Source organism: Gavialis gangeticus, unplaced genomic scaffold (genome assembly GCF_001723915.1).
Source record: "Gavialis gangeticus isolate Ggan-Ray unplaced genomic scaffold, GavGan_comp1, whole genome shotgun sequence".
NCBI lineage: Eukaryota > Metazoa > Chordata > Crocodylia > Gavialidae > Gavialis > Gavialis gangeticus.
In genome coordinates, this window is record NW_017728995.1 from 15,794,489 (window position 1) to 15,808,097 (window position 13,609).

The 13,609-nt window shown below is 41.8% G+C and overlaps 1 protein-coding gene across 1 annotated transcript in view; it reads left to right on the forward strand.

The window, feature by feature from the left end:
• The window catches only part of SERPINI1 (serpin family I member 1), a 40,420-nt gene that overhangs the window by 15,305 nt on the left and 11,506 nt on the right, over positions 1-13,609 (forward strand). The window contains exon 5 of the mRNA XM_019503249.1: positions 4,312-4,409. Within this exon, the coding sequence (XP_019358794.1) occupies positions 4,312-4,409 (98 nt within the window). The remainder of the gene's footprint in view (positions 1-4,311; positions 4,410-13,609) is intronic.

The following is a 13,609-nucleotide window of genomic DNA, read 5'->3' on the forward strand; positions in this document are numbered from 1 at the left end:
AGTTTATAACAGGCCACAAGATCCCTCCTCAGCCTTCTCTTTATATTTATATTTATCTTTAACACTAACTTAAAGAGAGAACTGCACCATTATTTATTCGGTTTAATTTCCTTAACTTTGAAACTTACTTGAAAAGTAAAATGCATAGTTACATTTACTGTATTAGACTCTACTGCAGGGGCAGGCAATTATTTCAGCTGGAGGGCCGCTTAACTGGTTTTGGTGAGCTGTTGAAGGCTACAAGGGTAGCCCTGCCCCTTGACTGGTGCCCCGCTCCCCAGTCACCATCTTGGGACCAGAAATCCTGCCTTTGCCACCAGAAGCCTTTCCCCTTGCCCTCAGAAGTACTCCTTTTGGGAAGGGGGTTTGCCATCTTGGAACTGGAAAAAAAACCAAAATTGTGTACTAAAAATCAAACATCCGAAATAACATATTTTAATTTTATTTTTAAAAAATATTTTTGTCCTGATTTCTGTGTGCATTTGCATCATGTATATAGAGGTGACTGCCTAATATCTCAAAATAAAGTCTTACTCTTGTATACTGTGGGAGGTGGGAGGTATGGGTGGGTGAGTATGGGATTTGTGTGGATATATGGGGGGGTGTGGATGCGGGTGGGTAGGTATAGAGGGTTTGTGGGGGAATGTTTGGGGGGATGTTTGTGGAGGGGGAGAGGGGCTGAGGGTATGGAGGTGCACATAGCAGCGAGCAGGCTCCCCCCCCAGAGGCTTGTGGGTCTGTATGTGGGGGAGTGCATGTGGAGAGAGGTGCAGTTTGTGGGGCATGTGATTGTGTGTGGGGGGAGGGGTATGGAGAGGTGTGCATGGGAGCCTCCTCCTCATGTGCCACACTGAGCTGGTCAACCTCTGCCTTGGAGCCCTCACACCCTGCAGTGCCTCCCCACCACGGCCAACAGCGTGCAGCCATGCTCTGCCCTGCCCTGCCCTGCCCTGCCCTCCCCACGTCTGCTCCAAACTCGCCCAGGCAGGAACGGACCAGCCAGAACCCCCACTCAGCCCTGATCCCAGCCAGCCCCATGCCTGGTCCTCTGCCCTCCTGTGGTACATCCGGATGCCTACTGGGCACACAGCAGGGCTTGGGCAGCTCCACAGTTGGACTCCCTTTCTAGGCAGCCCAAGTGGCGGCAGCTCCTTGGGGCTGCCACCACCCCTGGCCCCAGCCCCGTGGTACTGATGGGAACCTGCCCACACAGCACTGACTCAACCCGCACCTGCTCCAGACTCGCCCGCCCTTGCTGAGCAGCAGCAGTGGCAATGGCCAGGCAGAAACTGCTGCTCAGCGTGGGGGGAAAAGCAGCCCCTCCCCCTCAGCATTGCTGGGCACTTCTTGCTGCAGCTACCTGGAGCCCGCACAGGGTTGGCATGCACCTCCACCACCATTTCCAGGCTGCCCAGCAGGGCAGCAGTGGCAGTGCAGAGAAGCCGCAGGGCAGCCCAGGCACGGGTTCCAAGCAGCTGCAGCAAGAAGGGTCTGGCAGCAGCAAGGACGAGGGGCCACTTTTCCCCCATACTAAGCAACAGTTTCTGCCTAGCCGCTGCTGCTTGTTCCATCACTGTTGCTCAGCCTGGGTGAGTGAGTCCAGAACAGACATGGGGCAGGTCAGGCCTGTGCATGTGGGTCCCCGCCAGTACCGCGGGGCTGAGACCAGCAGTCGTAGCAACTGGAAGAAGCCACAGCCACTGCCTGGGCTGCCTAGAAAGGCAGACTAGCGACAGAGCTGCTCTAGCTCTGCTGCATGCCCAGGAGACAACAGGAGACCCCACGGCCGGGTGGTGCCTGGGCCATGCGGGACCAAGGGACCCATCACAGGCCGGACAGAGCCCCTCCAATCCAGTCTGCAGGCCATATTTTGCCCAACCCTGCTCTACTGCATGTGGTAGTCATTGAGGGATTTGACACTACTGGCATAAGGTTTTAGTAGGCAACTTTTAGTATAGAGTTATTCCTTTTAAAAATTAACCCTTGCCCTACCCAATGCATATTTAAATACATTACATAATATCAAATAATACTATTCACTCTGCATCTGTGTGAGGGAACAGGCTTTGGCTCTGCATTTAAATTTAGCTCAGTTGTAATATGGCCAGCAGCAATCCCCTGCATGTTCACCCCAATGTAATATGCTGTTACAAGTCCCTCTGCGCTGTTTAAAGCTCAGTTAATATTCCCATCAAGGATCAAATCACTATTTAACTCACTCTTAAAGGTCCCGTTGATTTATGTTAGAGTAACTGGAAACAGTATTTGGCCAACTGACTGACAGACCTGAATAAATTCAGATTTGAGGATTTGATCCTTAGCAAAGGACTACATTAGTATGAGGGCTTGCCCCAGACTGGGCATTTATTCCTTCCTATAGAAACACCCAGAACATGGCTTTACTTTATTTCATTCACTAAGGGTGTGCAACCTTTGGACAGACTCCTTGCCTTGGCTGGTGTGAAATTTCCCAGAGCACTTCAGGAGAGCTTCCCCATAATGACATTGTATTAGTTGCTTTCCAGTGCTCTGGTATCCTGACAAAACAAATACACTCTTGAGAGTGACTGCTTCCCCTCTTTTCATCTCAGGAAACTTGAATAGCCTGTAGGTTGTCTGGTCCTGACTTTAATGCCTTTGTTGTCACCAGTAATTTGTAGCTGCTCTGTACTATGCTCACAAATCTTATTTTCATTTAGACAAATTCTTCCCTAGTGAAGATCTCTAATATCTGTTCTGCAGCTCTACTTCAGCTTCTTTTTTCACTGTTTGCTATTTTTTTCACCTCCTACGTTTTTCTTACATGAATGTGGATCATGTCTTCCATTTCCTCCTCCTGTTAGATGTTCTTGACAATGGGGAAAATCCAATTGACCTTTATCTTCTCATTCTTCGCTCTCTTGATTATTTTTTAAGCTGCTGGTGTTTGCACATACACTGACATGCAGTGATAGCATCTCCACACTTCATCAGCTGCTTTATGTTAGATCAGGATTCTGTGCAACACTTCTCGTTGCTCACAGCAACAATAATATGGTTGCTGCCACTCCAAGCCTGGCAAATGTTGCATTACAAGGGATGTAATATGAAAGAAGTCTCATCATTAAAGAATCTTTCTATGACAAGAAATGGAACAGTGACACAATATTTTTTTGTAATTGGGTCAAGAACAGATCAAGACTTTCACCAAGAACTGCAGTCTAGGTGTGCTGCAGTCTCTGACCATATGGCTTGTTGAAGAAACTGTATAATGAAACCTGCTGGACTGTGTGCTCTCTCTTTGTATCCTACAGCTATTATAATCCCAGTTATTGTTAATGTAATTGAAATCCTTCATAATTAATGTTCTGGTCATTTTACAGGGAGTCTTTATCGGAAAACATTTCAAATTATGCCTTGTCATCTGTCAGTAGACCTCTGTAACACTTGCAATCTAGCTAAGGTTACTTCTCATTATTTCTTTAATAAACTGTCTCACTGTAATAGTCCAGCTGCTCAGGACTGTCTTTTCTTCTGGAAATGAAGCAAATTATGTTTACTGTAATAGCATGAGCCATTGCATTGGTTCTGACTACAATGAGTCAGTAGCCTATCCCTTATACACTAGAAAGTTCACTCCACAGGTATTTATATATCCTTTTATTCTGTCAGCAATTCAGCTACAGTGTATTTAAAAAGTCTGGATGAAAACTGGAATAATACCCATAATTTTTAACCCAAAGTGTCATTTATGTGAATAGGTGTCTACTTCCCAGTTTAGCATTCAGGCCCACATATATAAAACTCCACTTTTGCCACCAACCTCTTTAGAGACCCTACCAGAACTAACTTTTATATTGCTGGTACTCTTTGTTCTTATCTTATATATTTTCTTAAAATAAAAATTGATCATGCTTATCCTCCTTCTCCTCCTGTTTCTTTTTACCCACAACTCATTTTTTGTGCTCCTTCAAATCACTCCATTTCAGTCCCTACTTTTTAATCAGTGACACCTTTTTATATGTACCTATAATAACTACCTTATTTTTTCAGGTAAAATATTGTCATCCCATCTTCTTGATCAAAATATTCTACTAGCATTTTCGGGGCAGGAATTGTGTGTAGTGATAGTAAATACCGGGTGTTTCTGAAAGAAAAATAGTAGTAAAATATTCTGGCTCTGAACTTCATGCATTTGTAGACATTTCTGTGGAACATGTTACCATTGTGTTATATCTGCTACTTTGTTATTTAACCCTCACTAACCGATCTTTTAAATATGCTACTAAAAATACTGTTTACACCCTTTTGCAACTCTGTTATTCTCCCTAGGTTCACAATAGAACAGGAAATTGATCTGAAAGATGTTTTGAAAGGTCTTGGAGTTACAGAAGCATTTGGCCGAAGTGCTGATTTCACTGCAATGTCTGGTAAGAGGCCCCCTTTTTTTGGCTTTCGCATTACAGAATGAAGTCTCAGAAGTATCTGGTGAGGAGATTGCAAAGTTTGTCTCTTGCCAGTAAAATACCACTTGGGTTTTTTGACCCAAAAGGGAATTGCAGATTTCTCACAATGTTTAACTTTTTGTATTTGTAACAGTATCGTGAATATTTTCAGAGCCGATCTAAAAACAGAAAAAAAAAATATAAAAACAAATTCGGTTGAGTAGAGGCCACCTTTTGTCTTATGAACCATTCTTCTTAACCTTGTGTGACCAGAGATGCGGCTACTGAACTTGTATGGAAAAAACATGGTATTATTCAGGGTGTGGAACTCTCCAGCACTAAGACATTTTGAGGCCCAGTAAAGAACAATGCTGAATCTCTGTGACTCAATGGATTTGGTTTTTGGGGTTTGTTTGGTTTTTTTTTACCTCTAGCAATCTGGATTCAAATCACAAATGGATTGTCATCTTTTATCCCTAGAGGCCATTCATCCACAGCATTAAGGCATTGTGCAATTAGTCGTTTCCCCAGATACTTTCTATTTAGAATCAGTGGAAAGGAAACGTTTTATGAATAAGGTAAATGAGCATATTTGATGCATGTCTGTTCAGACCTGTTGTCAGCACTTTGTTTTCATAAGCACCATTTAGAAATGCATTTCAAATGGACCCAGCCAAAGCCAGTTGGATTTCTAATGACTGTAATGCCCTGGAAACATGTTGAATTGACAGTCACAAAGAGTGAGGAATATCCTCTTTCTCAGAATATTCCTCTCTTTTTTGCACAACAGAAACAGGCAATAGTAGCACAAGCTTTTCTTTAGTGTACAGCTAGTCTTGACTTTAAGGCAGAGAGACTTGTTTAGTCCCCAGGCTTATTGAATCCTTGCTTTGTAATGAAAAGAACGTTCCAATTAGGGCTGACCATAGTGTAGGTATAATTTACATTTATACAGCTCCCCCTTGTCCCAGTGCACTGCACTAGTTTAACAAATTGATATACAGTACACATCAAACTTCAGTGTGATGTGCATACTAGGAACTGGTCTATAGCAATAAACTACTATCAAACGATAAATTACTAAATGTCAGTTGTTCTGTGCTGGGTTTTCACTATTAACCCATAGGTGAAAAATTGTGTCTCAGTACTTAACACCAGAGCTACCAGGTTTCTTCAGGGGGGAAAAAAACCCTAGTGAATAATACATGTTGGGCCCCTGCATTCACACTGCATAGTCTGCATCAACTCTGAAGACCTTAGTTTCCAAAGGGGACTTTGCAGTCTCTTCTGCCCTCTCTTTCATCCTCAAAGCCCTATCCTAGAAGGGAAGTAGCTACATGCACTTATAAGGAAGGAGAGTCTCTTTTATGTATTGCTTAGTTAGGCAGAACAATTCTTGAGTAATTTGGGTGCATCCTTTCCCTATTGTCCTGCCTGGTTGAAATTTTGGGGACAAAAAGAAAACTGAATATTTCAACAAAAAGTTTAACTTTTTTTTCAACTCTTCCATCTTTTGAGCAAACTAGATGTTAAAATTTACCTTTGTTGATCTGTGTTGGGATAGTTCCGCATTTTTCGCTCCATCCTCTTCATATATCTAATTGTAAAATGAAAAAGGTTGGGAAGAAAGAAAAGCAAAAGAATAAATGCAAAGTTCTTCCAGTTTTTTGGAAACCTGTCAACTGAAAATTACTTTAATTCTCTGAAGTTTCCAAGAAGAACATCTTCCATTTCTTGACCACATTTAATGAAAGCATTGATTCCACAGTAGTTAGTCTGTAGAAACAAAATGAGGAAAGTATCTAAGGTAATTTTAAAATGGCATTTAATGCATGGCAGCTGCAAGGCACACCAGATCCTTTATCTGATGTGGTATAGCACCAGGACCTGAATACAGTAACTCTGTGAGCAAGAGGCCAGCAAATAGACTGAATTTGTTTGCATTCAGCCCATGACATTAATGGTTTGTTTAAAGATTTATATTTTGTACAGTTCTGCCTTACAGAACCAAGAAAGGGCTTAAAACCACATACTTATTATGTTTGAGTGCATTAACGTCTTGGCCATTTAAAGATTAAGTTGTTTATAGAGTAATGTAGAGTATTAAGTAAGGGAAGATAAATGTGTTGCGTTGTAGCACACTAATTTGCTTTACTGAATTAAGAACACATCCCAGAAGGTGTTGAAAAGGTCCTTCAGAGTTTATTCAATTAGAGCTTCAAAAATATTTCTTTTTTTCTATCTTTAAATTACTTGGAAATTTTGTCTTGGCAGAGTAAACAACAGTATTCTAGTTACTTTTCTTTCCTATAAGAGGTTACTTTTTTATGTTTAATCTTCATGCCACAAAAGACTAAAAATAAACTTTTATACAAAAATTGTAAGTGTTATATTCTAAACTGTGTGCGGAGTATGCTTGAGCCATTAGGAAAAAAAGTAGTTTCCCCTTTTCTCCTTTGCTTCTGCATTGGCACGTTACAATGGAAAGCCCTTCTGAATTTCCAGGAAATGGTTCTAATTCTGTAACCAGCCACAGAATTTGACTTCAGTGGAGTTCTGCTTGTGATCATGTGTCAGCCAGTGCACCATTTAGGTTGTTTTATTTTTTCCCCTTCATTCATTTTGAAAATGAAAATGACCTAACTAGTCAGTTGTATTTTTTTAGATGCCTAGAGCAGTGGTCTCCAAAGAGGGGTGCGCAAGATGATCCATTGGGGTGCGGGAAGAAAATATTAGAACGTCTATTTATATTGGGGGTGCGTGCTCAAAAATGTTTTACTGATAGGCGTGCATGAATATAAATATACATATATTGGGGCTGCGTGCTCAAAAAATTTTTACTGATAGGGGTGCGTGATCAGAAAAGTTTGGAGACCACTGGCCTAGAGGATGAAGGCTAAGTACAGTCATTTGGGGGATTTAGGGGGAGGTTAAATAGATTCAAAATGGCTGCCCAATATCAGGTAAGTCGGAATAGGGGGCTAGCGGTGGGGTTGGGGGCCTTACTTGCTCGGCTCCAGCAGCTGCGAATGCTGATAAGTGGCTGCATCCAGAACGCCTTGTGGCATGGGATTTGAGAAGGCCGGTTAGTTGGGGCGAAGGGGGTTGAAAAGAGCAGCTAGGGGCTGGGGCCAATGGCTGGCTTTTCCCAGCTCTGGGGCTGCAAAAGGAAAGTGTACAGAAGTTCCATGCTCAGTTTTGACCTAAATCAAATTAATTTGATACTACATAGATCCAGGTTCATCTTAAACTTGGTTCTGCAATTTTTAGACAAGTTTGTGTGGATGGAGCTTTTGTACAGTTACAGGTTTAGACTGATTGCCCATCACTGAGACTGGGTCTGTAAGTGTAAAGTTGTCATTAGGATGAGCTGATTTTAAATCAGGTGGCCATTTTGAACTTGATTTAACCTCCCCAAATGTTTGTACTTAGCCAAAGTCAGGAAGAGTATATGAATGCAGATGTAAGGCTTGGGTATAATGGGCTTATTGAACCAAAAGTCTTTATCACTGGAAGTGACGTAGAAGAATGAAGGAAGTGTCCCTATCTACCGGTGGTATGCTTAGGATATATTCTACTTTGGCTTTCCCCTCTGCACAAGAAAGAAAAGCAGTTTCTATGAGCCTGCTGACTCCATTCCTTCCTTTGAAAAAACCTTTTAAGAAGAGCTTGAACTAATGAGCAAAACTTTGTTTTCTGGTGGGGTGCTAAATGCTTATAACAGCTGATAAATACTCTGTTATCAAGAAGGGGTGGGAACCCCTCCCTAATCAAAGCATCCTGGCGGGGCCTGGCCATGCCCTCCCCCCCCCACTCAGCACTGTAGAAGGAAAGGGAAAGCTGCTTTAGCACCCCCTGGCTTCTAGCCTGAGCCACTGCAAGCATGTACTGGCATTTTCTCAGTCCAGAGAGGATGTCTGTGCGGTTGGTTAGAAGCCGGTTCAGCTTAGGCAGGTTAGACTAACCTGTAAAGATTGAATCAGTTCAGGCTTTTTGAATGTCTGTCCCTAGAACTATTGATATTAGACAAGAGGTAACATGGATACTGGTTTTTATAAAGAGTTTGTTCTTGTAAACTATACATACAAGGCTTGGCATTTTTGCCATTGGACTCCATCCTTTAGAAGTTCTGTCTTACAAACACTTCCTGTATACTTCCAAATAAGTACGACATTCGTCATTTTTATCCTGAAGTAATCTGTAGTGCGTTGGACTGCTACAATGGCAGCTGCTTTTATCTCCAGAGCTGACCTGCACTTCATTCAGTGAAGTAATCTTTTGGGCCTTATATGTCAAGTGTGGAGTTAATGGGAGGTTTAAAACCTTATTAGAAGTCCCTAAAGTTGTTGTAGCTGAGAAAGATGTCATTCCTTTGGGCTTGTCTGAGCCTGGGAAGTCTGTGCTACTTGCTTGTAGTTGCACAAAATCAGAGAAGAGTGAGGAACCTAGAAACAACCTTGTGATTAAATTAAGGAAGTGTGCAGAACTGAGTATAATGACAGGTGAAATTTGCCTCTTTCACCATTGTGCATGTTGGAAAGAATACTTCAAATTATTCTAGTGCATTATTTTGCACAAAGCTGCAACTTTTATATGTGCCTGAGCAAGTTTGAATTTTCATGGGATTGTAGCCTCTAAAACTCTTAGGCTCCTCTGTAAATCTCAAAGTGAAAAATCTAAATTAACCATAGCCACTTGGAACAATGGCCTGAGCATCACAGTGAGACTGTCAAATTTTAAGACACCCGCTTATTATGCAGTGGGATATAAAATACTGATGTATATAATAATACTATTGCATAAATTACACATTCAAATTTTAAATACTATGGTCAATTACAGTCTCACTATGTCCAAAAAAATTGTAGCATAGCAGAAATAAAGAGGTGCCAGGTGACACATACTGATTACCACAGTGGAGATACTGATTACCCTTGCACATAAAGCGAGATTGAAAAGACTTGAGATTTTTTTCATTTGGCGAGAAGATGAATAAGATTATATTAGAAAATGCATGGACTAGAGAAGATAAAGTAGGACAAAGTATTTACTCTTTCTCACAATACAAGGACAGAGAGACACCCAATGAAGCTGAAAGGGAACAGAATGAAAAAAGGAAATATCTTTCTGTAATACTGACTTCAATAGCCAGTGAATATCATTTGAGGTCGAGCTTGATAGAAACAAAAAATGTTTTAGACATTTATCTGAACAGTGAAAACTATCCATAGTTATACTAGGTAAGACCTAAAACTATTTTTATAAGGCTGCTTAAAACTTCATGCTTCATGGTATAAGGCAGATGGTAACTGAGTGGCTAAGGGAGCACTTCTGTTATACAGCTGTGTGAAATTTCACCAGGTATTTTGTTTAGAAGCTGTTTCGATGCATTTTGTGCTTGAAACAGCAAAATCAAAACTAAACAAAAGGCTTCGAAACAGCTTCAAAGAAAAATGAGGGCACTCGAAATGCTTATAAAGTCTAGAAACAGTTCGAGTTTCAAAGACAGTCTTACTTGGCTTCAGCATCAGTCCATACTGGGCATGCACTGCACCCAGCACTGGAGAAGATTGCTGCTGCCACCTGTCCTGGGCTGCAGCAGCAGCCTCCTCTCAGCTGACGTGCAGATCCGGGGGTGCACACCCCCAGGAGGAGTCCAGCACAGCCCCACTCCTCCTGGGGGTGCGGGTCCCCGGACCTGTGCACCAGATAAGAGGAGGCTGCTGCTGCTGGGAAGTGTCAGGAGTTGTGTTTTGAAGATTTTGAGGTTTCCCAGAAAACTCTGCACCTATCTCCTTGAAACGTGGCAGGTTTCATGCCCTCAGAAGGGGCTACCATCCCTGCTATTTTCATCCACATGAGGCAAGAGATGACACAATTTTAGGCATTTTTATGATTCCCCATTATAGCCTATGGGCAAAACGTGTTGAAACAGTGAAACAGTTTCAATGAAACAAAACGGGACAGTACCTCGAAATGAAACAACGAAATGAAACACAGTTCCTTTGAAATGGCAAAATGGACATCAAAATGAAATGATAGTGTTTCTCACAGTCCTATTCCCTTATGGGTATTTTATCAGTTGTGACATATCTTGCATCTTGCTCAGAAGCTCTTGATGCTAGCCACTATTAACACTGAACTCTGATGCAATGCAGTACAGGCAGTCCTCAGACTTATGACACAATTGGTTCCTGAAAACTGCATCTTAAGTCGAAATGTTGTAATTCAGAACCAATTTTCTCATAAGAAGCAATGTTATAAATGGGGGATTGGTTCCTGAACCAAGGCCCAATACCCTATTTTCACCAAACATACCCCAGAATTTTGTACTCGATCAATTATGGATGAGTAATATAGCTACATTAATATATTTATATTGTAAATAGCAATCATATTGATTTGGAAGGACTTCTTTGAAGTGACTTTGCTGGACTTTATGAAGGGCTCTTGGCTGGAGTCCTCTCAGGAGTCTTGGCTGCAAGCTTTATTGGAGTCTTATCTGCTTTCTTAAAGAAAATGTCCAAGGAAGTTTGGACAGATGCTGTCCAGGGAGATGAGTGATGCAGCAAACTTGTTCGTTGGCATGGCATTGCATCGGAACAAGCGTTGTAAGTTAAAACTGGAATTGTAAAGTTGAAACAGGGTATCAATTTATAAACGTTGTAAGTGCAAAACGTTGTAACTCGAAACGTTGTAAGTCAAGGACTGTCTGTATGTTGATTCCCGGTTTCCATAGATTCAGTTTACTATGTCATGGTTTTAAGATCCTGTTCCTGCACCAGGCCCATTACAGGACAACACTCAGCAATAAGTATGATCGTTAAGTGTTTGCAAGATCAGACTGTAGGAGCAGAGCATTAATCAGGGTTATAGACAAAGGACCCAGTCTTTCAGAATGTTGAAACACCACAGATACCAGGGTAGCTAGGAGCTGCTTAGTCTTGCAGGATCAGGCATATTGTAAAAAAATTAATTAATTAAAAAATCACAGGGATCTATCCCTTAAATGAAGAAGTTTAATTAAAATATCAGATTAGGCTGAACGGTCATCTCTTAGCTTGTCTACTGTTAAGTATAAGTATTTCAGGGGTTTTAAAAGAATGAGCGCACTCAGTGTGTACACACACACACACACACACACACACACCCACCCACCCCTCTCAGCATTAGCTAGCATACCACATGCCTAGGGTCTGTGGGGCTGGGGTCCATGCTGTGGGAGATGGGAGGAGGGGTTCCCTGCTTGAGCAGCAAGGTGGGGCGGCACAGGGAAGCTAGGCAGACCCTGCTGTGCTGCAGTCTCTGCCAGAGCTCTGGCTAGGGAGCAGGGGGTGGGGCCAGGCGTGTTCTCTGAAGCAGGCAGCCCAGCCTTGGGACAGACATTGCATAAACCAGTTTGGCCCAAATCAGTTAAGTCTGATACTACATTCTACCAGGTTTATCTTAAACCAGTTTCAGCCATTTTGAAACTGGCTTATGTGCACTGAACTTATGTTTGTTACAGATTTAAACCAGTTCATGATCACTTAAACTGGCTTATGTGTAATGTCCGTCCCTAGCCCAATCGATCTTTACCAGTGCTGAATAGAGTGGAAGAATCACTTCTCTTGATTTGCAAGAGACAGTCTTGTTAATACAATGTAATATGCTCTTGGCGGGGTGGGTTGCAACAAGGGCATATTTGTTGGCTTATATTCCACTTATGGTCCACTGCAACCTCCAGGTCCTTCTCTGCAGTCAGGGCCATCCTTTAGGTGGGGGGGAGGGGGATTGGGGTGACTGGCCCGGGCCCTGCAAAGCCAGGCGGAGCAGCCACAGCCCCACCCCTTGCACTGTTAAAGGGGCCTTGCACAGGCTGATTTGCCCTGGGACCCTGCATCACCTACGGTCACTTCTGTCTGCAGTATATATAAATATGTATTTTTGTATCATTTGTGTGTGTTTATATATACATTCAAATACATATAAATATAAATATGTGTGTGCGTATTAAAAAATAAATTCAACAGAATACTGTTAGCTTTTTTATCTTAATAAAGGAAATCTCTGTTACAATTTACCAATGTTTGTATGTATAATATCTACAGTGAGAATTATCCCAAGCAGTAAAATGGGATTATGAGAGGGCTGAACTTCAGTCTCAATAACCTCACATATATGGTAGCTTTACAGGAAAGCTATATTTTACAGTCGACCTTAGTATTAGCTGCATAAATAAGCCATGGGATAAATAACTGGTAGAGTTCAAAATGTTAAAGCTTGAACACATTACGTACTTTCAGATGATCTCTCTATTAATTAACTTAGGCGGATACAAAAACAAAGTAATTTTGTGCCTAGTCCACAAGATAAGCAGATGTTATATGACAGATGTACTAAAAATAGCACCAGTGGAGACTATTTTCCTCCTTTGTTTCAAGATAACAGCATTTCTGAAAGCTTAGAATTGAATCCCAGTAGCTGTACAGTAGTTGAGCAGTCTACTGTACATTTTACCACATACAGTCCCATAGGAAATCAGCTGTAGCTCTTATGGGAGAGATGCTAAGCAGCTGAACTTTTGAGAGTTGGCTCAGTTCTGAGCCAACACAGCTTATCTTGAGTTACTGAGTACTGTTGGGTTTATATGATAGTCAGAGCTATCTTTTTGCCTTAGATGCTATCATTTAATATTATAACTGTTAGATGGAGTTATGAGAAAGGGCTGAAATATATGGAGGACACATTGGAAAAATGTCCCTACAAGCTTTTATGTATATATTTATTATTCAGCATGTTCAGTTACTGGCCTGAGATCGGGTAGTGTGTAGTGTATACTAAGGATTTTCATGAGAAGGCTTCAGAAATGGAAAAGTGTATTTAAATTGATTGTCATCTTTTATTATATTTTTGCATCACAATGTACTTCTCTGTTATGAGTATTGTTCTTCTTTTACATCTCTATTACATATTCTTATATCTAACCTGATCTTTTACAATGTATTTTCATGTAGATTAGGGCTGTCCAACTTCTGAGCTTCCAGGGACCACATACCGGGGGGTGGAATGCACCAGCCACACTGCAGATGCTCCTCCTCACCCAATGCTGCACCCATGCAGGCACTCCCCACCACTGTAATGGGCACCCCCTCCCAGCAACATGCAATTCCCTCCTGACTTCAGTCTAACACAGCTAACCACCT